General features: G+C 37.1%; 1 protein-coding gene across 2 annotated transcripts in view; it reads left to right on the top strand.

Moving 5' to 3' along the window:
• The window catches only part of ACVR2A (activin A receptor type 2A), a 51820-nt gene extending 31066 nt beyond the window's left edge, over positions 1–20754 (top strand). Inside the window, exons 5-12 of one of the 2 annotated variants that reach the window (XM_034424766.3) lie at positions 4550–4573; positions 9043–9186; positions 10306–10449; positions 11167–11312; positions 12023–12137; positions 12592–12730; positions 13934–14064; positions 16852–20754. In XM_034424766.3, the coding sequence (XP_034280657.1) occupies positions 4550–4573; positions 9043–9186; positions 10306–10449; positions 11167–11312; positions 12023–12137; positions 12592–12730; positions 13934–14064; positions 16852–17046 (1038 nt within the window). In that variant the 3' untranslated portion in view covers positions 17047–20754. The remainder of the gene's footprint in view (positions 1–4549; positions 4574–9042; positions 9187–10305; positions 10450–11166; positions 11313–12022; positions 12138–12591; positions 12731–13933; positions 14065–16851) is intronic. The other variant, XM_034424772.3, reaches the window with a different exon arrangement.
• The last annotated feature ends 4225 nt before the right edge of the window (positions 20755–24979 follow it).

The raw sequence follows: 24979 nt of genomic DNA on the forward strand, positions 1-24979 counted from the left end.
AAGTTGAAAAAACTGATTTATTTAGAATAATCTGAATTATTTGTAAACATAGGTTTGTATAATCTTTAGAAAGAATATCCAAAATAATTTGTAATAAAAGAATAATACAATTTAAAAAAGGAAAAGCAAAGTAAAACTAACATATCAGTAACGAAACCAAGTCTCATGAGTGGAGCTTAATGCCTGTTGACTTCATGGACATACTTACATTATATTCTTGGCCACATTCTAGAAAATGCTTTGCCATTGGCTTATTCTGTTCTCCCCCCCCCCCGCCACACACACACACACACACACACACACTTTCCACTCTTTATGTCAGCCCTTAAATTTCCTTCTGATTTCCCAAGTATTAACCAGGTCTGAACTTCCTGAGTTTTTCAAGATCAACCAAGATCAAACAGATCCTGCCACTGGGAAATCAGTGTATTCAATATTAAAATATTTTGTAAAAATGAAAGGAGATAGGGCAGGCCAACCATTACAGCTTTTTACCAAAATAATCCTATCTATATCCATAATAGTAACATCTACCCTGTTGTGAAACATAATGCAGAATCTTTGAAGTTATCTTTATATCCATGGAAGTAATTAAATAGCTGTCAGTACTAAATGCTGCAAAATGAACTGATTTGAGTCATATAGCGACTACAGTATGACCCATTCAAAAAATAATAGAGAAATTGCTTATATAATTTTCATCCAAATGTTTTAGTGAGCAACTCTAATTTAAATTGGTTCCTTATGCGCACAAAAATTGTAAGAAGGTTTCATCATTTTCCTGGTTCCTTTTTCTTTTATGAAGTAAGTAAAAATTAGCTTATCAGTTACTATTTTTTACTACTTTGAAAATATAATTAAACTAAGCAGAAACATCTCTTTGCTATATTATATGATTATAGATATATACACACATACATACACACCTTATTAAGCTGTTTTTTATGAATCAAATAGTTTCAGAAGATGTAATTTGAAAAATAAAATTTGTCAATTAAAATTAAACTTTTCATTTAAACAACTATAGAACACTAGGCATTTCTTGTACTGACAGAAGAGGAATAATGAGTTCAAGCATAGGAGCCATTGCCCATTTTCTGTCCCATGTATATAAATGCAGTTTTTTGTCTTTGTCAATTACTAGTCAGTGAATAAAAAAGTTAAAAACCCAAATGGACTAGCAACTAGGGTTTATTTCTGAGAGTGATATGCTTAGTGTTCTTTTAAATGTGACTGAGCTTATTTCCTAGTTTGTATTTTTGGAAACAAATTATCGTAAATGGTTCATGGTTATAATTAAAATAGTAATGGTAAAATTAACTTGGTTCATTTAGTGTTAGGCAATAAGTATTTGGCCATCTTCATGTCACAAGATATTTCTTGTTGCAATGATTTGGAAAGGACACCCTTTCTATTATTTCTGTAGCAGAGAAGTTGTGAGTTGCATTGCTTTGATCAAGGAAAGAGAATAATACTGTGTACCAAGCAACTCATTTGCTATATGAAAAAAGAAGGGCACCTTAAACGTGCTCCATATTCTGATCCACCCATAGTTTTATCTACCAAAACGATAAATTTGATTATTTTTTTCTACATGTTCTATTTGCAGTCAGTCCTATCTGAAATTAAGCTGAGGATTAAGATATTTTCAGTTTATTTAAATCTCCTTCTAAAATCCCAATTCCTGCCGAACAATATTTTAAGTTGCCATTTTTGTCTTATTAATTTAAAAACATAATTTCCATTTATTGTTCTTAGTATGTTGCAATATGAATTTATTAGAAATACTATTTCTGTGAAACCTTCTTACAATTTTCTCATATTATGCTGTCAGATATTCCACTTTCTCATTTTTCCAAATTGTGGCATTAACTCTTCTGTCATCATCCTGCTCTCAGGCTTGTTAAATGAATTGCCATTTCTCCTGCAAGCATATCTCTTCCAACAAATACATTATTGCCAGTGCTATGAATTCTTTTATCCAAAGAACTCCCCATAAGAAAGACATTTTCATGGTAGAACTTTTAAGAATTATTTTTATAGTAGATTATATAGTTTTATTACAAATTGATTGTCAACCTTAATTCAGCATACTTATTTGGTTTATTTGACCAAACAATTAGCATAGGTTAATATATTACTAATATTTAGAAAGTATATATAGACTTTAAAACCAGTGGATTGCATAGCAGTATCTGGTTAGCTCCTCAGAAAATGGTACCATCACACTGAAGTTTGCAAGGTATTCATTGAAAAACAGTATCTTCCAATTTAAAAGTCTAATTATTGTAGTGCTTAACAACTTTTTTATTGCCAGATTAGATGAATTCAGTACTTCTTTATCATCCTTTTGTATTTGGAGCAGTTGGCACAGTTACTCAGCTTCTATTTAATTTTACACCTATATTTGGAATGCCATATTTTATTAAGACATATTCACACAAATGCAAATCCTTTACTCCACTGACTTTTTGTTATTTATGTCAGATGTTCCTGACATCAAGAAGTTGATAAGCACTGGAAATAATTTCTTTTCACTTTGAATGAGATCTTGCATGCTGGGCTGCTAAGCACTACCTTATGTTTTACTGTACAATCAGGCTATGAAACTCCTTTGAAAGGGGATCAAAACTCCTCTTCAAATTATCAAAACCAGTGCATTAGAAACTGCCCCTGCCCAATATGGCCTGGTTTTACTATTTCACTTTGCAAACCGGCAGGCATATGTGAATAAAGCTTGGTGGGAGTAGCTTTCAAAGCAGCCATGCAAACCCGACAAAAGTTGTGGTCACATATTCAAAGTCCTTTGAATGCAGTGCAGTGCGTTGCCAACTTCTGTTTCTGAAGAATTTGCACAGACTTTGCTGTCAGGACAGTTTATTATATGGTTATCATTGTTTCGGTTATTTATGTGATCCCATTACCAATATGAATCATTAGGGGAAAAAATGACTTATTTTAATCCAGATGTTTGCACATGTGAAGTAAAGGAGGATTTCTTTCTCTCATTTTGTATATTTTTCCTCATCAGAGAGACTGCCTTTATAAAGCTGAAGATTTCTGATTTTGCACAGTTAGTGTTAATATAATGGATTAAGGAAACTCCTCATTCTGAGTGACCTGCTGGCTATCTGGTTGGACCTTTAAATATTTTTTTATTTAGGAGGAGGAGATTCAAGAGAAGAGAATATCAAGAGTTGTTTATTAGCGTCTTGGAAGAATAGAAACTACAGTAATAAGGTTGACAGGGAATGTTTATCATATGAGTGATGATTTTCCCACCCCATCCCCTTATCTTAATTTCTGCTCAGTGAGGCACACATGATTGGGAAGTAATTTTGCATCTGTTCCCGTTATCTATACTTTTGTTTGCTTTGAGTGTTTGCGGATCAGCAAACACTGGATTTTAAACACAGATCTCTGCCTTATGCAACTTGCTGTATCTAAACTGTTCTTTCAAATACTTACTGCTTTTATTAAAATAAAAATCCTTCTTTCTTGTTGACTACTTTGTTGATTTAAAAGGAAAATCTGGAGGCATTTTTAAGAGGAAGGGAAGGGAGATTTTCTGTTTAGCCCATCCCAATTCCTGGTAAATGGGACAGGTCTCTATTCTAGAAAAGGTGGTGACCGCAGCATTACCTGAGTACTTTTCATCTGGGAAAGAATTCAGGTAGAGGGGTTGTGAGGGTAGAATCACGGGCTGGTATGAATGTTGATGAAAGAAATCTCTCCTCCCAATCCTGTCTCCTTGTGTTTTCGTTTTGCTATTGGTTTTTAGTGAATTTTATATTTTATAAAGCATTTTCCTCAATATATCAGTAAATAATTTTGCATATTCTAATAAGGTTTGCCTCCACTTTTAAAAAATAAAAAAATTGAGGTCTTTCATCAGTGTTAAAATAAAAGTTAATTAAATGTTAATTTATATACTGATATTTCCAAATGAAAGCAGCTGATTAAAAGGAAGGAAGGGTGATATTTCTAGAATTAATTAGCTACCAAAAATATTATTGAAAAATGAACTATGTTTAGCAAGTTTAATGGTTAAATGAAGTAAGATTAGGATGAGGGTAATGTGTTTTGTTTCACTGTTATGCTTTGTAGTTCGTAGATTAGATGATGCAACACTGCCCTCTTGTGTAATATACCAACTTATATTTTATGCACAGTTACTTTGTTTAAAACATAACCAATATCTTAATAACTACATTTAATACTACATTTACATAATACATAATACTACATTTCTCTGTGCCTTCTAACTACTTATATTATACTTATGGAAATCAGTTTTTGTACTATTTTGAGCATTTGGTTACAAAACTTTTAATGTTCAAATAAGACAGTTATAGATATAATAAACACTATCGCTATCTTTTATTGTCAAAAAAGAAGGTCAAGGAAGTACACATTTGAGAATCTAATGCATGCTGAATTTTATAACTTAGTTACTGATGACACTCACTTTTCCTAAGATGCACTTGTATCTCCTTTGTATTATATGAAATAATTCCCTTTTGCCTGTGTGTATGTGTTTTTTTACAAGCATGCCTTTCATATAATGATAGAGGTAAGATGCACCGTTTTATTTATAGTCATACATTTGTGAAGTTACAAACTGCCTATAAGAGTAACATTTGGAAAAGATGTTTATTTGTATCCAAAAGTATTGGATTCTTTATTTATTGGATTTTCTACAGTATAACATGTCAGCATCAAAAACAATTTGATAGCCTATTATAGCAAACATTGTGATATTCCATTAGCTTGAGTGGAAAAATCTAATACAGTGCCTAGTATATTCATGTGATACTGGACTTCATATAAACAAATTGACATAAAAACCTCTTCATAACAATCATTGGGATGTCTGTTAAGATGAAGAATCTGCATATGCAAGAGAAAAATGTTTTGCATTTTGTTTTGGAAATTTGAATGATAAAGGTTTTTACATCCATTTATTTTTTGTTGTTTCAAAATCAGTTCTCTGTCTCAAAATATAATGTATTTGTAAGGTTCAGAGAGTTACATCATGCACAATTAAGGACTGAAAATATCCTGGGATATTAAATAGTAAACCTGCATGCTGTATCAGTCTATTTTTGAGTTTCTTTAAAATCAGAAGTAATAGACATGGTAGATTTCCTTTTAGGAACCAGATCTTGAAGACCCATTAATATGTGGAGTTCATCAGGCAGCCTGTTGAATTGGAGCAGTATTCATTTAATACTTTCTCTGTTGCTTTGTTAAATACATTTTTTCTACTATTATTTCATATTACTATTTGGAATGGTGGGACTAAATTGGCATAGGCAGGATTATAGTTAGTCCTTGTTTAGCTACTGCCTCATTTAATGACTGTTCTCAGTTACAACTGTCATGAAAAAGTACCTTTGCAGCCAATCCTCACATTTATAACCATTGTAAATACGTAAAGCAAAGGAAAATTGAAGTTAAAATTTGATGTTTCACATAGTGACCACATCATTTAATGACTGAGACACCAGGAAAACTGATACAGAAGGCCGTAAGTTGCTCCAGAAAGTTGCCTGGCAGTAGCCACTGTTTGCCACACAAGCCACCCATGAACCTTGTAGGAGCCAGCCCTGCTCTGCCATTCCTGGCAGCCTGCTTGCTAGCTAGCTGCCTGAGACTTTCTAAACAACCCAGGATCCTCACTTAACAATGGAAATTCAAGCTCCATTTATCATTGTTAATCAAGGGCTACTTGTATAAGCAATATAGTAGTATGCTTAGGAAAAAAAGACAAAAGGCAAAGTTTCAGCCTAATTAGATAGCTTATATAAAAGCGGGGGGGGGGGGAAGTGGCACTCTTCAGTGAGTGTGAGAAGAAAAATGTAATTTTCCTGATAGGGGACTGAAGACTCCAGGCATGGGATTCACTCTGTCTTCTAGCTCTATAGACTGGGTTGTAATTTGAAGAGACGCCCCTCTGGTGCCCCTCCCAGTTTCAACTCAGTCTTGAGCAGTTGAGACAAGGTTTGAATGATCTCCATGATAAATAGGAGTTGGTAACAGATTAGAGGATTGTTGGAAGAATTTGAAAAAGAAGAGTTTTAGGCTTCAGAAGGCTGTGGCGTTCTTTCACACTGGGGATCGGCGCAAAGCAGCTGGCAGGCCAGGCAGGCCCATTGGTTGCTGCCGACGGGAACCACCATTTTTGAGCCTCTGGGACAAGGAACAACTGCAGCTGGACAGCGGATCCAGCCAGAACCCCGGGAAAGGGGCGGATTGTTCCAGCACACCCCCGACGACTACAAAGAAGCTAAGTAGCGGTGCGGGGGGGGTGGCAAGCGGCTGCAGCGTTTGGAAGCTGCGACAGGCACCAGGGCACGCAGGTAGGCCTAGATTCACTGTGGCTTTGGCGCGGTGCGCATTTAGGCGCGAAACAGCTGCCAGAGCCGTTGGGAGCAGTGATCATGGCCATTTTGTCCCAGATTGACAATATTTGCAGTTCTTATTATTTTTGAATCTGAGGAATGGCTGGCAGAAGGGCCTGGTTTCCAGCCCTTGGGCACGGCTCAGACTTAGGGAGACAGCAGTCTCCAATTGACTTCCAGCAGGACCAAGTTCAAATTTAGGAGCGTGAAGGGCACTGGCCCGAGCCCGCTTAGGAGCCTTGAAGGCTCAGCCTCGATACTTAATCAGACAGGAGAAAGCAATTGTCTCTTTCGCCCACTGAAGGCCGCTTTGCTGCAGCAGCAGCCAGCGGAGTACGGCTCGTTGACATCAGTCAAGGATTTGTAAGTGCCACAGACTAGAGAGCCTTTGTGGCTTTCCCCATTGCACCCTGCTTGAAAAGGCTACTGAGATAAGCAGTTTTCAGCATTTTTGCTAGACAGACCCTACCTTGGACTGAGGCTTCAGTTCAATGACACTACTAGCATTTGCTCTCAAAGGGGGCAGACTCACATTAAGACGACATCTGAAGAGTCATTTAACGACCTGATGGAGTTGGGTGAGGGATCTCATCCCCACAGCACTAATGGGCGAGGCTCCAAATGCAGCCATCATAAAGCGAAGAGGGGGAGCAAGGAGACAGCAGCCAAAATAAAGGCCAAGGCCATATCTCTTAGGAGACCATCTAAGGCTCAGGAGAAGGCTGAAAAGCGGCTGCAAAAAGCTTTAGAGAAACAGATAGAGAAGGGAGCAAAGGTGATCGAGAAGCGCAAACACCTCTGCCCCCAAGGGGAGGTGGAGACCAGAACAGGCCTTGCGCAGCAGGTGGCAAAACCGGCCTTGGATCGGGATTTGTTGGTGGAGCCAGGTCCTTCCACTAGTATTAGAGCCTCACTTTCGTTATCCCCACTGCCGTCAGGTGCCGAGGTATACAGGGGAACTACAGTTTCCCCTGCAGTCTCTATTACTCCAGTGGAGGCGGTGGAACACCAATCCAGGGGCGGAGCCACATATATGCCAGATATGGTACAGAAATGGATCTTAGAGGCAGTACTGCGCGGCTTTGAAGCCGGCAGACAACAGCATAGACGGTCAGCATTACAGGCAGAGGCACCAACTCTGGGTACCCACCAGGCCCTTTCAGCGCAGAGGGAGATGCTGTCTCAGCAGAGCACTGCTTTTTCTTCCTCTTCAGCCTCACTGTCTGGGACCGACGACTCTCTATCCTTTGATGAAGGGCAATTAGATCAGGAGCTGTCGGATGAGGAGGGCCTATTACTGGACCAATCTGTTTTCAAGGGGTTGTTCCACCTCCACTTGTTCAAGGCCTTATTATTCAAAGCGAAGGCCTCAACTAAGTTGGACACAGCAGACACGAGGCCAGTGGGGACTATGACAGAACAGGATCGGGCTGAGCTGCTCTTTTCAGAGACTGCCACAGAGACGGACGCAATTCCAGTGCCTCCGTTATTTTTGGACCTTATCCAGAGGCAGTGGGCTTCCCTGGGGGCGCATCCAAACACGACTTCATATGAACTAAAGTAACTTGTAACTTGTACACTTACAACTTATAACTGAGGCCAGTTCATCATAGTTCACTTCACTCTGTTTACATCCTATAGATGCTTTAGTATTCATCAAAGTAGATGAAGTAGTGAGGACCAGGAAATATAATCACACATAAGTACCTTTAAGGTACCAATCAGCATTGTCATAATAGATGACTTTAAATCTTTCTTGTAATGCTTATAATAAATAAATGCTAATAAAGTTAAGTAGTTCTTAAATAGAAAAAATAAGGGATGCGGTGGCTCAGTGGCTAAGACGCTGAGTTTGTTAATCGAAAGGTCAGCAGTTCAGTGGTTCAAATCCCTAGTGCTGGGTAATGGGATGAGCTCCCGTTACTTGTCCCAGCTTCTGCCATCTAGCAGTTTGAAAGCACGTAAAAATGCAAGTAGAAAAATAGGGACCACCTTTGGTGGGAAGGTTGGCTTTGAAATGGAGATGAGCACCACCCCCTAGAGTTGGGAACGACTAGCACATACGTGCCAGGGGAACCTTTACCTTTACCTTTTTAACTACAAAAACTGATTTCCCCATCTTTCAAATGATATTGGGTCAATAGCTGGGTTGGTAAAGTAGGAATGGATCCTCAGGAATTCTGTATGTGCGCAAGCAATAACCACAGGTTGCATGAAGCATATAGATATCCTATATAAGAATAATTGCATTAAAAATAGAGTATTTAATAACATTTGTTTACAGTTTCTTCATTTAGATAAAGTATTTTTCATAAAAATTTTAGTAGATACATGTTGCAAAACACTTCTATTTACCATATGTAGAGATTAAAAATACTGGATTAGTTTCAAGAAATTTAATTCCTTCCATATTTTGTATGCATGTCTTTATGTGGAACCATACAATTTAAGTGTTAGTTTTATTCGCTTTATTTTTGCTGAGAAAGAATTGAAAATTAATTTAAAAATTGTGAGACATTAACATTTTTGTTTGCATTCTGTTTTGTTGATATAATTCGCTTTCTAAATTGTTGTTTTTGAATTGGTGAATGAGATTATACTAAAATAAATAACTTTTGTTGACTGTGATTATTTTTAGGATCCTGGACCACCACCTCCATCACCATTGATGGGCCTAAAGCCATTGCAGTTACTAGAGATCAGAGCTAGAGGAAGATTTGGCTGTGTCTGGAAAGCTCAGTTGTTAAATGAATACGTTGCTGTGAAAATATTCCCAGTGCAGGTATATGAACAACCAAATATTGTACTATGAAATGTTACAATGTTCTTAAAAATACTGTTATAACAAGGAAATCAGGTGATATCTCAAAATATGTCTAAATGTCATATGATTCTTAATAAAACATTCCAGTGGTTTTGAGAGTAAGTAAAATGTGAAAGGAAATAAAGGATATCGTTAATGATCCAGTGAGACATCCATCCTGATGGGTGAAGAAATAATTCCATTTGTAATAACAGGCTTGGGATTTAAATACTAATAAAAACCAGGGGGAATCATCTTATCAAAATACGTTCAAATCAGATAATTTATGTACAATCTCAGACCAATAAAGATAGTCCTCACTTACCAACTATTCTATTTAGCGATTGTTTGAAGTTATGATGGTGCTGAAAAAATAACTTTATGGCCCATTTACAACTTTTGCAACATCCCCAAGTCTCATGATTGCCATTACAGCCATTACATTGTCCTGTGCCTGACCTATGATTGGTTTTTCCCCCTATGGAGCAGAGAGGTCCATAATTAAAAACTATAATAAGAAATAATTATAATATTTATTTAAACACATTGCTATTTCTATTTATGAATTATGTGCCAGCTATTTACCAGCAGCATGAAAAACATTATAGAATCTGGGGGAAAATAACCAGATAAAGAAAAAGAAAATTGCTGATTTAATTCTGTCTTACTGTCAGATGAACCTAATTGAATTATTAACCTCACTTCATTGTCTATATTTATTTGATGAAGTAAATCAGGAAAAATCCTTACCATTATTCCAGAGAACTTGCTTGCCAAATATTATTAGTTGTTGATCTAAGAGAATTATCTAAACTTGTCTGGCCTCAATTTAATAATCTTTTTGACAGAATTTCTGAAGATTTGTGCACAGTTCAGAAATTGCTAGAAGCAAGAGTCCTCTGTTAATGTGAATTTGCCAGTCAAACCAAGACATGTGTATTCTCCATCTTTTTTTTTTTTTGGCCATCACCCCATGCATTTGGGCAAATTTCATAGCATATCAGATATGATTTTGATTATTTGAAATAATTTTGAATATGTAGACTAATAATTTAATATTTTTTAAAAAATATATTAATATGATTCTTTTTGTTCCAGGATAAAGAATCATGGCAAAATGAATATGAAATATACAGCTTACCAGGAATGAAGCATGAAAATATACTACAGTTCATTGGTGCTGAGAAACGAGGCACTAGTATTGATGTTGACTTGTGGCTAATAACAGCGTTTCATGAAAAGGTGACGACTTAATTGTGATAGTTCATGTGATAACTGTTAGAACTTTTCATTGTGTACAAATAGAATATTTTCCAAAGGAAGCAGATTTTGAGGCAAATTTTTAAGTTTGTGAAACGTTACTAGATTTATTTTTAAGATCAATATTAAATTTTAAAGGGAAAGAATTCAACACAAGGCAGTGATTTCAGACCATTTTTCAAAGTATGGATGGGAGTAATTTGCCTTCCAGAGGTCGTCTTCTTCCATGTCCTCCTGTAAAACATTTTTGGGTAGGGAGGGAGAAAAATCAAGACCGAGAAAAAAATGCCATTGTATGTTATGATGACACAGGTAACCTCCTGTAGTCCCAACTCCTCAAACATTGTCCTCCCATATGTTTAAAAGAATGCCCACTGAATTATTTCTATCATGGTAATGAAATATTACTTTGAATTCTTTTTTTAATTAATATTGATGTTGTGTGAAACCTATCCTGTATTTTCATTCTTCCCCTCCAAGCTCAAATCACAGAAACATTTCAATAAAATTTGGATATCCCAGGTTCTAGAATAGCAAATGGGATATTCTCTCCATAGCATGTGTTTTCTCTATTTTGGCTGTGTAACAAAAGTATATTCCTAGTTCTAAAATTATAGTTAAATATGACATGTAACTTTACTGATATGATGTAAAGTGAAAAATATTATTTATAAATAAAAAATACTATTTATTGTTTAGGGTTCACTTACTGACTTCCTGAAGGCTAATGTAGTTTCATGGAATGAACTCTGTCATATAGCTGAAACTATGGCAAAAGGTTTGGCCTATCTCCATGAAGACATTCCTGGTTTAAAAGAAGGGCATAAACCAGCTATATCCCACAGGTACCCCCCATCACCCTCATCCCCTGTCGCCTGTGTGTGTGTGTGTGTGTGTCTGTCTGTCTGTCTGTCTATCTGTCTATCAATCATCTGATCTTTACAATAGTATACAATAGTAGCTCTGGTTTTAATTGCCTTCCCAAGTACAGTAGTCATCCCATGCTCTTTTGGACTCTTTTCCAGTCCTCCAGGGCAGCCTTTTAGGTACTTGCAAGGTAGAAGAGTTGGGAGCAGTTTTGTCAAAACCAGAGCTCTCCTATATTGCAACCCAGTGTGGATGCAACCCAGTTTGTAGAAGGAAGAACAAGTAATCAGTGATCAGAATGCAAATAAAATTTTCTACTCCCGTTTCCTTCTCCACAGAGCATTTTGGAGAAGGGTATTTTGCATCCTATTGTTATTTTATAAGAGGCAGCATTAGAGGTTCAAATTACATGTCTAATTAGGCAAGTCTTTTTAGTTAGTCTTTTGCATCTTTTCCTCCATTTCCTAAGCTAAGCGCTCTGATTGTGTTGTATATCTGTGTGAATGGTACTGGTCATTGGTTTAATTGTAAACAGTAGCTATTGTATGTCCAGTTACCAAACCAAAATTTCTTCATCTCTGCAGCTATAATCAAATAATAAATTATATTATAGTTAAACATAATCAAATGTTATTCTGATCCCTTTTAAATATGGTAGTTTTCAATTTTGTACTTCATTTTTTTCAAGGGACATCAAGAGCAAAAATGTGTTATTGAAAAATAATCTTACGGCATGTATCGCTGATTTTGGACTTGCTTTAAAATTTGAGGCTGGGAAGTCAGCTGGCGATACCCATGGTCAGGTAAGTTTAAACGAAAATAAAAATTAAGATACTTTATTTTATTATATACTTTGCAATATTTTTCCTTGCCATTACAATACTGAAAGCACTTTTGTAAATAGCTAGTAGCAGATCATAGTCTCATAGTCTCATGAGACGTTGCTAATAATTTGCACTCTTTTTAGTTCCTTGGCCATTTCAAAATAATGAAAGCTATTGAAACTATTTGTATCAAGAGATTTTTAATGCTTTTTTAATAGGTAATGTTCTAAGGCTACCTACTTCTTTAAGAAATATTGTTCAGCGTATTTTTGGTTTTGATAGCAAGCTGTTCCAAAATAAATTATAGGACTCCAAATTCTAAGTACCGAGTGATTTTAATGTCGGTACTCATTATTTCTCTAGAATGTATAGTGAGATCTAATTAGTTTGAATTTGCATGTTTGTAAGCCTAATGATTATTCTTATTTTCAAGGTTGGTACCCGAAGATACATGGCTCCTGAAGTATTAGAAGGTGCTATAAACTTCCAGCGAGATGCATTTTTGAGAATAGACATGTATGCGATGGGATTAGTTCTATGGGAATTGGCATCACGATGTACAGCATCAGATGGTAAGCAGTTGATACTGACAGTGTAAGGCCTGTAACGGCCATTATGTAGGACATATAGGCAGAAGACTAGTGGAGCACATCCAAGAACACCAACTAGCAGTCAATGAAATGTCTTTAATTTCACAACACAGAGACATACTCAATCACGGTTTCAACTGGGAAACTGTTAGCATCTTAGACCAAGCCAAATCCAGAAACATTGGGAATTTCTAGAAGCTTGGCATTCAGATAGCTCAGCCACACCAATAGACACATAAAAAAAAAACATATTTACGCACCAAAAGAGACAATAAAAAACCTAAGAAAGAAATTAGTTCCCTGCATACCGCTTTGCTAGCTCTCCATACCGTGTGTCCTTCACTGCAGACTTCCTCCAGAATATCCCTTACCAGAACTATGCTGGGTAATTATATATGCACAGCCTTCCATGTTCATTCAACTTTATAGATGGCATTTTATACCCAGACAAATGCAACTTTTGGAAGATGAGTTGTCTCTGATTATTTGCAATGATCACAACATCCGTTTAAGTAAAAAGCTTCCTGGTCATCTATGTGTGAATCACAGAAAACATGATTCCTTATTTTACCTGTAATTGCAGCTATTCAAGTAATCTGTTAATTCATCCAACCAGTCTCATGGTGCTTACTCTTGGATGGCTTTATCAATCCCTTTAGATCTCATGTAGTAGTCTTAGGAACTACAACGGTTCAGGAGCCAGACCTGATAGCCAGATGATATGTATGGGGCAAGTGTCTGAGCAAATATTTAGTTTTGATTTTTTTGAAAAATTCACAGATGTGAAAAATGAATTCACAGATGGCTATTTCAAGAATTGTAATTACAATTAAGTTCATTCTTCTAATACTTTGAATAACTTACTGTGCTGAATATTTATGCTAGTTTTGTCAGACTTCATCATACTTTTAAAAAGGAATAGCTGTATACAGATCTGTTATTGTACAACCATTGAAGGTTGCATTGGGCCTTGGAAACGATGCTTTAGAAGCCTAGATCTGACTTACAGGAAAAAAATTAAAATATGCTAGATGTGTCCCATTATCTGACCCTTGATCAATATAATCAATTTGGACAGTCATAAACCAGCTACCAGATTTCATTCTAGTCTCTTAACCTGATCAGCATGAAACTAGAAGTTAACAGAATTTATGTAATGTATTATTATTATTTCCTACAATGCAGGACCCGTGGATGAGTATATGTTGCCTTTTGAGGAAGAAGTGGGTCAGCATCCTTCTCTGGAAGATATGCAGGAGGTTGTGGTACATAAAAAGAAGAGGCCTGTTCTGAGAGAGTGTTGGCAGAAACATGCTGTAAGTAATAAATAATGTTGCCAGTTCAGGTAGTCCTCAACTTAAAACAGTTCATTTAGTGACCATTCAAAGTTACAACGGCGTTGAAAGAAGTGACTTATGACTGCTGTTCACACTTATAATCGCTGCAGTATCCTCATAGTCACTCATAGCTTGGCAACTGACTCATATTTATGACGGTTGCAATGTCCCGGGATCACCTTTTGTGGCCTTCTTATAAGCAAAGTCAATGGGGAAGCCAGATTCACTTAACAACCATTAACTTAACAACTGCGGTGATTAATTTAACAACTATTGCACAAAAGGTCGTAAAATGAGGCAAAATTCACAAATATTTCACTTGGAAACAAAAAATTTGGGCTGAATTTTGGTTGTAAATCTAGAACTACCTGTACTGAAACTTTTCTTCAGAAGATAAAACTTTTTTAACCTATAAAAATACATTAAAATCAAATGGAGAAATTGAACTTCAGTATCATGCTGTTTAAAAATATTATGTTTTAAAAATATTTATAAAATCCAGCAAGCCTATCTGCGCTTCAGTTTTACATGGGTAGGAAGAATTGGAATTGGGGAAAGCTGCTTCCTTCTATGATATGGCAAACTCTACAAAAAGTGTGAAGAGGGGCCTTTTATGTATACCCCTCCCCTATTTCTCCCAGTGGTTTGTGTTACCTCTCCCCATTAATTCCTGTAGCTTTGCTACCAGTGAGAGGTACTTTGGCAGAATGGAAGGGGATTCAGTCTTGTGGGTCCAAGAATACTTCCATTCTGATCCCAAAAGATACTCCTTTTGCATTCTTTGGAACAAGACCTCGAAGAAGCAAAGCTATGGAATTTTCTAGAATGGCGATTCTGTTACCTTAAGGCAGGGGTGTCAAACTGGTGGCCGTGGGCCAGATGCGTCACATGCAGGCCACGTCCACCCCAGCTCCACAAAGGGAAAAAATGTTGCAATATGGCAACATGGCACCACGAGTTTGACACCCATGCCTTAAGGTAACCTTTTGAATTATGGGAAGATCCGCCTTTCAGTGCATCTTCATTAAAATAATGAATAGAATATTGCCATAGGTAACTTAAAATTCTTTTTTTACTTCAATATAATTGCTTTTTCTCAGATGCTGTTCTATAAAAGAGGAAAACTCAACAGCTGAATTCTCTTAAGAGCAGTTGGAATTGCAGAGATCAAAGTACAAAAAAGGTCTAAACGAAGTTCCAAATATTGGAAATAATATTCTTATTTAAAATTTTATTTTACTATTTAGCAAAAAGTTATATATTTGCAGTCACTAAATATAAGAGGGGCTGTTTAATATTAATATTAATCCAGTTTAATAAACTGTATAAAAATATAAGTTAATATGTTATAGTGTGACACATTTCTATGTACTTCAGTGTTAAGTTTGAACATAGATTCTATTAATAGAAATTAAAATTGTTCTGAAGAGAATTTTGATTCATATTATTCTCTAGTCTACACCTAGGAAAGATATCCTAATTTAACTTTCATTCTTCCAGTTTCACTTCAGATATCTGCATAACATAATAGAATTGATATGCCCTAATTATCACAAGACTGTTGAAAACAGAATTTTTTCATATGTAGTGAACTCTGGTTCCAAAATTAGGATATTTTTTGCAACCAAATCATTTTTCTAGTCTTTTTACTTTGGGTGGAAATCCAATCATTCAGGATAGACTCCTATAAGATCCTTGAGGTGATCTGTTACTGTTTCATCTTAGTTTTGCACTGCTTCTGTTTGAGGTAGTAAACATTGGATTGTCCAAAATAAATAAATAAATAAAATAAAGGTAAGAAAGCATTTAATGCAGATGGAGTTAGCTGCTTTTTCCACCCTTTCTGAGATTTAACAGGACTCAATACTTATACGTATTTTTTATTTGTCTTTCACCTATAAAAACAGGATAACAGATATATTTGTCATGGTTATAGGCTATTATTTGAAGGGCATGGTAATTGTCTGCAAAAGTGTTTTTTCCTCGTGTATTCAAAACAAGGAGAAGTTAATATCAGAGCATTTCAGCCTCCCAGGACATCCCATGGCAGGCATGACCTTTTTAGGAAAAGTCTATGAACACAATTGAGAGAGATTGCTAAAATTGCATACATCAAAAGGTTTCAGGCAATCTCAGAGGCTCTCAACAACACAATGGCTTTCTAACACGTCACAATTGCTAGCTGATAAAGTTCTTTTAATCTGTCTCATTTTTAACCTGTATTTGCCCCAATCTGACCCCATTTAAATCCTACACCAGTCTAGCCAGTCTGTAAAACTGGAAGGAATTTTTTAAAAAGTAGCTAGATTAAAAAAAATCTCTTGGCAGAAGGAAGAGGAGAGTCAACCCTTGTTACAAAATCCTAATTTGAAATGGCATCAATTCAACTTTTGAAAAGGAGGAGAAACTAAAACGATATCGTAGTAGCTTTTCAGATATACAGGAACCGGTATTAGAAAGGTAACAGTCATGAACCCAAGTTATATATTTGGGCTGATAGCTAAGGAAGATAAACAGTAAGTATTTATATGATCTTGAAACTTTTCTCATTCCAAATTGATTCTGGATTTCAGAATTAGGCACTTGCTGCCGCTCCTCAATGTCAAGGTTGCATAGAAGGTGTTAATATCACCAGATGTTTTCTTCCTTTTGTTTTAATTTGGAAAAAACTTAGATGCTGTTTATGTATTTCAGGACAGTGTTTTTATATTCTGTCCTATTGTATAAGACTTCCAAAACCGTATCCTTTCTTGTTGTTATTTTTAGGGAATGGCAATGCTCTGTGAAACAATAGAAGAGTGTTGGGATCATGATGCAGAAGCTCGATTATCAGCAGGCTGCGTAGAGGAAAGGATTATCCAAATGCAAAGACTAACAAACATTATAACAACAGAAGACATTGTGACTGTGGTCACCATGGTGACAAATGTGGATTTTCCTCCCAAAGAATCCAGTCTATGATAGTAGCAGCGGTCACTCTTCTTGACCAATAAGACTCAGCACTGGAACTGCCAAGTCAACTGGCCTATTTCTGGTCAGTAATTTTCAGCATGAAATGGTAAGTCCGTCTCTGAAGTGTCAGAAGGAAGATTCCTCTTTGTTCTTCTCCAGACTTGGATCCAGAAGACTTACTGCATATGCCGGAGAAAATGGCAAGATGATGTTAAACGTACCTGAAGAACATGGACCTATCTCGGCTTGTCAAGACATTTTAAAAACTGACAATGTATTTCTTAACATGTCAGACTAATTCCTTAAAATGAACTACTGCTATTTTTTTTAAATCAGACATTTCATTTCAGATTTAAGAAAAAGGGTAACTTGTTTTTATTGCATTTGCTGTTGTGTTTATATAAATGACTATTGTAATGCCAATATGACACAGCTTGTGAATGTTTAGTGTGCTGCTGTTCTATGTAATCAAAGTGGGATCTAGCAAAAAGGCTTCCAAGCATTACTTAACCTCCCTCAACAAGGTATACCTCAGTTCCACCTATGCTAAATTGAATTGACAACACTAATAAAACTGAAATAATAAATTGATCCAGATTTTGTAAATGATGCGTTTAAAAAAATCCATGGTGTATTTTTTAAAGGTTATAAGCTGTGCTTCATGCCAACAGTCCATGGCCATTCCTAAAATGGTGTGTTAGTCTTTCCTTGTTCTAGCTTATGTGTAAAAAATGTATTGCCTTTTCAATGACGACTTTCCCAATTAGTTAAAAGCTTTATCTCCAGTTCCCGAAATAGTGTATACATTTATTTTACTAAATATTTAGGTTTGCTGTGTCTGATGGGAATTTGAAAATTTAAGCATGATTTTTTTATTATTATTATTATTTTATTGAGCTCTGGCACTGGAAAGCTCTTAACATTAATTCTTTCAAAGAAACTGTTTGCTGTTTCATGTATATTTTGTCTAGTGTTATTTTCTATTTCACTAAACAGGACACAGTGGGTTGATCCAAACAGAGACATATGTAACAAGATGGTGAAAGCTACCCTTCCTTCCATTCCCCTCCCCAGCAACCCAGCCCCTGTCCAGTACAAAAGGGGTTCAGAAACTCCTTCAGCTATTTGGGGGAAGGAGGTGGCAGGGGGAATTTTTCCAACCACCCAGTGTGTGGGTCCAGCCCTGGACATAACTCTATTTCCACTGTGTTGTTTCAGGATCACCTCAGGAAGCTTCATGACCTTGAATGCCACACACTTTATATCTGTTGCCTTTTTGTCGTTTCACATCACTTGATTTTTATTATTTTTTTTGGTGCCGGCTTGTCAGAGGAACATTGATCAGTGATACATAGGTTTAACTTGTGGTCACTTTCAAAATTAAAAATACAGACTCTCTTAAAAAAAACTTTACCATCAAATTTGCAGTTATTTCAATGGAAATGATAATGTAGCATAGTCTAGTGAGGGAAAAAAAACCCTACAACTTTGAACTACTGAATTGAAGGAGTTATAGGGATTGATAATATGGAGCCCATCCATTAAGAAGACTCTAGCAAAAGGGGCAGAAAGTAGGCAGTGCCAAAGTACTTTTAAAAGGCAGTAATAATACACTACGATTATTTGAATAGTTTATATGTATACAAGCCAAAGGGAATTCTCAAAACAAAAGTACTGAACCAACAGTAGCCAGTATTATCAGATTCTAGGCAGTTTTATATTTAAATAATACATTAGATTTATAAAGGAAAAGGTGGTCATAGTTAAATGTTCACTGTGAATGTTATTTTCAAGATTTATGAATTCACAGTGAGGTGTTTTTTTTTTTAAAGTGTCTACTGATCTCCGAAAATGTAGAAGAAATAATTATAAACAAGATTTTGGACATCAGATTCTAAACAGAGACGAGTATTAGAGGATTTCTCTACTCTAGAGACATGTTTTGGTCTCATAGTTACAAAATGTGATGCCATAATTTGATTGTGGATGTTGCTGGGCATAACTTGCTACTTTTGTTAACAAACTTAATACTTGTTCTTCAGATGTATTTTTGAATAAAAAATGATTTGCTTGATTCTACTTGTAGGGGTTGATTTGCAACAGCATCATCTAAATTGATAGGAGTGATTGGCATGTATAGTTTTTTCCCTCAAAATGAAAATATTCATACTAGGAAAATGTAGTTTTATCAGTGTTCATCTTTAAAAGCACATGCCTACAAATACCATTCTTGGTTGCAAATCTCCCACCACAGCTTCATAGAGCAGGTATTTATTTTTTTAAATCAAATAGACTGCCATCAATATGACTCAAGCCAATAAGACCTTTTCATGTATGTTTTTTGCAAATGCATTTGAAATTGCAGGTCATATAGGGGAAATATCAAAACTGACAATCAAGCCAGAACCATGTCTACGTGAGAAGAGTTTTTTAAAAAAATAGTTTCCCAAAACTTCCCTTCCTTGCTTCCCCCTAACTAGTCTTTGATTTTCAAGATGCCTCTCATCAGTAAACACTTTTTTTGTGGTAGAATCTGTCAAATTATTAAAATCCACCAAACTGCCCCAAAATAAAAATCCACCAAAATAGTCTCACACAAAATCGCGACTTCTTTGTTTGGAAAGTTTAAAGGTGGACAGTTCTTTCAAAAATGCTTAAGCCAAGATCTATCCTAGGAAATTTAACCATTAATGTCTGAGCTAGGAAAAGTGCTCTGCTTTCTGGCAGATATTGTGGCTGTTGTTGCTTTCTGTACTTGAACCATACAGCTTGTATTGATCTGACCAGCTCTGGTGATTTACCTTGTATCTTTGACTTGTGAAGGAAAGCCCGGGCTGAGACTCGAGCTTTCATTGTCCTTTGGTTTGCCTGTGACTACTTAGTTGGCTGCCATATAATTGCCACAGGATTTAACTGATCAGTTTTGTGAAAAACTTCAAAGTCTAAACTTTGCAATACCTTTTCAGTTTGTGTTAGATGCGAAGAACTTTATATCACATGATGCATGACTACTCTTTGTACAGTCGCTAAATATACTTAGCATTTTTGGAACAGATTGTGCCTCGTAATTGTTGGAGTTCTTTGACCTAGTGTTCTCATTCATGGTGGTATTCTGAAAATGAGTCTGGATTAAAATACACAACTTTATACTTTCTTTGATAGCAAAATCCATGTGGAGTAGCTCTTGCATAACTAAGGTGTAATCAGATGTAGTAGTAATAAATAGTGTTCATACTACTGTTCTACAGAATAAAATTGCTGATCGTAGTTTAACAAAGTGAGGTGACTGATTGGTTGACCTTTTTCCAATTCTCTTTTTAAACTTTTTAATGCATTTTTATTAGGAATATTTGGTATAAAATTTAGCAAGCTATGTACAGGATTACAAACAAGGGATAAAAATAGTATCCTTGTTGGAACACCATTTACCTCAATATATTCAACCAGCAGTACTTTTTTTTTTTTAATGCACACTCAAGCCCATATAAGATGTTACCTCTCAAAATATTGGTAAGCAATTATTTTAGCTTTACTCGGTACTTGTCAGTGTTCTGGGCACAGGTTGTTGTACTACTGTCAAATTGCTCTTGCTATTTTTCGGCAAGTATTTAAGAATAACCCCATCTTGAATAAAAGTGATTGTGAAATATTGTATAAATGTATGCTTCTCTTTCCCTATTCCCACAGAACAATGAATAAAAAATTAAGTGACTACTATGACTTGCACACTGTTCTGATTCTTTCTTTAAAATGAAGTATCTTTTATATTGCACATAACAATGGTTACTTTCCTCAGATTTTGTTTTGCCAATTTGGAAACTGAATTATGATTGTATTTCAGCAATCGCAAATGAAATGTCCTTTGGCAGAAATAAAGTCTTAAGAGCAGCATTTCAATTTGTTTTTTTGCTACTAAGAATAATTAAAACTGAAAATATTTTTAGACTGGAAATGGCTTTGGCCAATATTAACAGCAACTCTTTACATTTACCCTGCAGAAGTAGACTGTACTTCCAGAATAGGTGTTGGCTTCTGGCTCTTTGGGCCCTCTGCTGCAGCTCCCTGCCCCTCACTGGCTGGCCCCGCCCCATGCCCTTCCTTCCCAGTCACTCCTAACTTGGCCTGAGAAGGTAAGGGCAACGACGGGGGTGGGAGTTGGGGGTGGAGAAGCAGCCAGGGCTGATTCTCAGGTGCCTCACTTTTGCTGGAGCTTTTCCCGGGCCTTGTTGGTGCTGGGTGTGCCTCGGTTGCTTGGGGAGATGCACAATCCACCCTGAGACATTGACCTGGCTGCAACTGACACCGGCCTTGCTAACACGAGGGCTGGTGGGGTTGGAATGGGATCCAGGTTAGGGTTAGCGCTCAGCAGCGACATTAAGTAGCTCAGGGCAGCGGGAAAAGGGGGCTGGCCCCACCAAACCTCACACACCCCGGGGGTCAGGAAAGCCGAGGCAGGGCCAAACTGGTGAGCTCTCCTTGGGGCTCTTCGCTACTGCTTTTCTTCTTTTTGGAAATCCGGGCTGGCTGAGAAACGAGCGTAAAGCGCAGCAGAGGCTTCCCTTTGGGTGACCCTCTTCCTCCTCTTACGACCCCCTGGCTGGCTGTGGTGGGGCCGGGAGTGTGCGCAGGAGCAGCGAGACCCTCAAGCGAGTGGCCCCACACCCCTTACACACCTTTGCTGCACTTTGGCCGAGCTAACTGGCTCACTTGAGGAGGGTCTCCCCACTCGTGTACACACTCCTGGCCCCACCATAGCTGACCAGGGAATCGCGAGAGGAGGAGGAGGGTTACCCGAAGGAAAGCCTCCGCTGCGCTTTGCACTCGTTCCTCAGCCAGCCCGGATTTCCAAAAAGAAGAAAAGCAGTACCGAAGAGCCCCAAGGAAACCTTGCTGAGCTTTCCGAGAGAGTGAGAAGAGACACAGAAACCGAAAGAGAGATACAGACAGACAGACAGACACACACAGACAGACAGACAGACATATAGACACACAGGGAAAGGGGGAGAGAGGAACATATACAGGGAGAGGGGGAGAGAGTTACAGAGAGGGGGAGAGAGAGAAAAGGGTTTTGTGGTACCTGGTTCTCTGCCCTAATGACCGGCTGGGTAGGCGTGGCTGGGGGGGATCATGTGACTGGGAGTGACTGATGTTGAGTTGGCCACGCCCACCCAGGATTTGTGGCTCCTGGTGTGTTTTTTTTTCTGTGGGAAACAGGTCCAAATGGATCTTTGAGTGTTTAAGGTTGCAGACCCCTGACCCAGAGCAAAACACACAGAAAATATCACTGAGGGAATTATATCTATGGGAAATCATATATGTAAAGAAAATCTCCTTCTCTTTTTGTTGTTTGATATAATAGAATTTTTAAAAGCTTAACAGTTCCGATAAACTAAACCGATAATAATTTGACTGAATAAAAAATTGCAAACTATGTAGCTCAATTGATGTGATTCTCAGTGTACCGCAGTCTATATGAAAAAAGTTCAAAAATTGTGGGAAAAAGTGCCCTAATGACTGAACACAGTGCTGCAAATTATGACCCTATGATTACATATTTCATATTTTCAGATACAGCATAGAAGAAGCCCTATTGTAGTTGAGTACTGCATAAGAATGAGGTCCAAATTATCATTTATCTTCCAAATGTGGGGCTTCAAGGAAGCCCAGGACATCTAGATACTGTTGAACAATTACGAGTATTATTTTTCCCTATTTTACATGCTAATCTGGGCAATTGATGGCCCTAGTTTAGCAACCTTCAAAAGGGCATGGGCTATTTGTGCATACTGTGAAAGACTTTAGATCAGGCGTATCCAACCCACAGCCCATGGTTGCATGCAGCCCTAGACAGCAAGTAATGTGGCCGCACAAGATCGTAAACTTAGCATTAATATGTGATTTATATACATTATATTGTATATTTTATATAAGTGGCCCAAGACAATTCCTCTTCACTCAATGCAGCCTAGGCAAGCAAAAAGGTTGAACCCCTCCATGCTCTAGACCAGACGTGTCACACGCGGCCTGCGATAAACCCACGGGGCCGTCCTGGAGATGGTGAGGTGCCACCCTGGCCCTGGCCCACCCTGACCATGTCGACCCAGTCAGCTGTGATGACCAGGCCACACTTACTCCGCCCCCCAAGGGCAAACAAAATCCTGATACGGTCCGCAATGGGACCAAGTTTGTCACCCTGCTCTACATAGTACTCTTTTCACTCCCTTTCTACAGTAACAGAGGAAAAGGAGATTTTTTTTAGGAGAGTAACATCTCATTTACACTTACAATTATATCCAATATGTAAAGTATGATTGGGAAATATTTGTATTTCAAGAAACAGTTTTGATGCCAGATATAATTATGGTCCTTTTTCAGTAAGTAATAGAGCATTCATGTATATTCTGAGGTCAGACGTATGCTCACTTTTCCAAATCACCCCTATTCTATAGTACATTAACTCTGTTTTCTCTTAGAATGATTTAATTTTTATTGATTAATCTGATTGCAAGGAGGCAGTGCCCACTCTCTATCAAGTTTCTATGATCACTCAATTAATTTAGTCTCTTATTCTGACAAAAAGCCTTATTGTTTGAAACTTTTTATGTCACAAACGTTTTCCAAGAAAATAACGTGCAAAGCAGTAACTCAAATTAGCAGCAATTAAGCATCTAACAAGTGTGATGTAGCCTATTCAACTTTATATCACAAAATGCAAGTGTGGACCGTACACACTTGTCTCCCCAATTCTTGGAAGAGTTTATAAGTACAATTCTATGAATTTAAATTCTTTTCTGATAATTAACATATTCAAGATAGCAATAGCACTCTGACTTACATACCGCTTCACAGTGCTTTACAGCCCCCTAAGTTTACAAATGCCAGCCTATTGCCTCCAACAATCTGGGTCCTCATTTTATCAACCTCGGAAGGATGGAAGGTTGAGTCAACCTTGAGCCCCATCAGAACTGAACTGCAGGCTGTAGGCAGAGTTAGCTTGCAATACTGCATTCAAACCACTGCACCACCACAGGATCTTTATTGATTGCGCAACTATTGGCTGAATAAGCCTGTTGTTAAAGCAACAAGCTAACTTGGTATTTTATAATGATAAACATGGGAAAACATGGACATAACAAGCACCAGGTAAACTATTCATGTGTAATTGAATTCTGATTTTTTTTTTACTTCCTTGAATTATGGACATAGTTACTTTAACTCACTAGACCTTAAAAATTTCCAGGAGATACTTGTTAGTTAATACTAAATTAATTTGGTTAAGCAATACAACAGCAAAAAAAAAAAAAAAATTATATACAGTAGTCATTTCATTCATGCTTGTGATATGAATTTACTAGGTAGTAGTGAATGAAATTCAAAAGGGAGCAATAAACAAGGAATAGATTAAAAAAATACAACATGGTATCTCCGGTTCATATGGACACGCACACGCACACGCACATAGAATGACCTTCCTGCTGCAGTTTACAGATGCTGACTAGTATATTTGAAGTTCACTAGAGATATGTTGCAAAGATTCTCAGGCCATAAATTTTCATTTATAATGGAATGCTTTGCTTGCAATATTATACTTGGTAGAAACTGCAAAGCTGTTTAAAAACAAGCATCCTATAACAATCCATTTTTGAATTTTTGTTCCAGTTCTACTGGAAGTTCTGTCAAGATTCTAGCAGAGTGGCAGCAATGAAATATCTTGATTTCCTTTAGCACTTTATACCTGTCAATGTTCCGTGATCTATGAACTCTTTTTAAAAAAAGGTCTTAAAGCAACATTGAAAGAAATGCCACCAAATCAAGATTCCAGGCAGTGGCAATGCAATATTTTGGAGGTGTGATTATGTGTTCAGAAAAAAAAAGAAAGATATAAAGCATGTGTATGGAGATACTCAGTCATCCAGGTCATGACTGTCCAAAAGGTGCTTTT

Source organism: Pantherophis guttatus, chromosome 1 (genome assembly GCF_059756535.1).
Source record: "Pantherophis guttatus breed Tessera chromosome 1, ASM5975653v1, whole genome shotgun sequence".
Lineage (NCBI taxonomy): Eukaryota > Metazoa > Chordata > Lepidosauria > Squamata > Colubridae > Pantherophis > Pantherophis guttatus.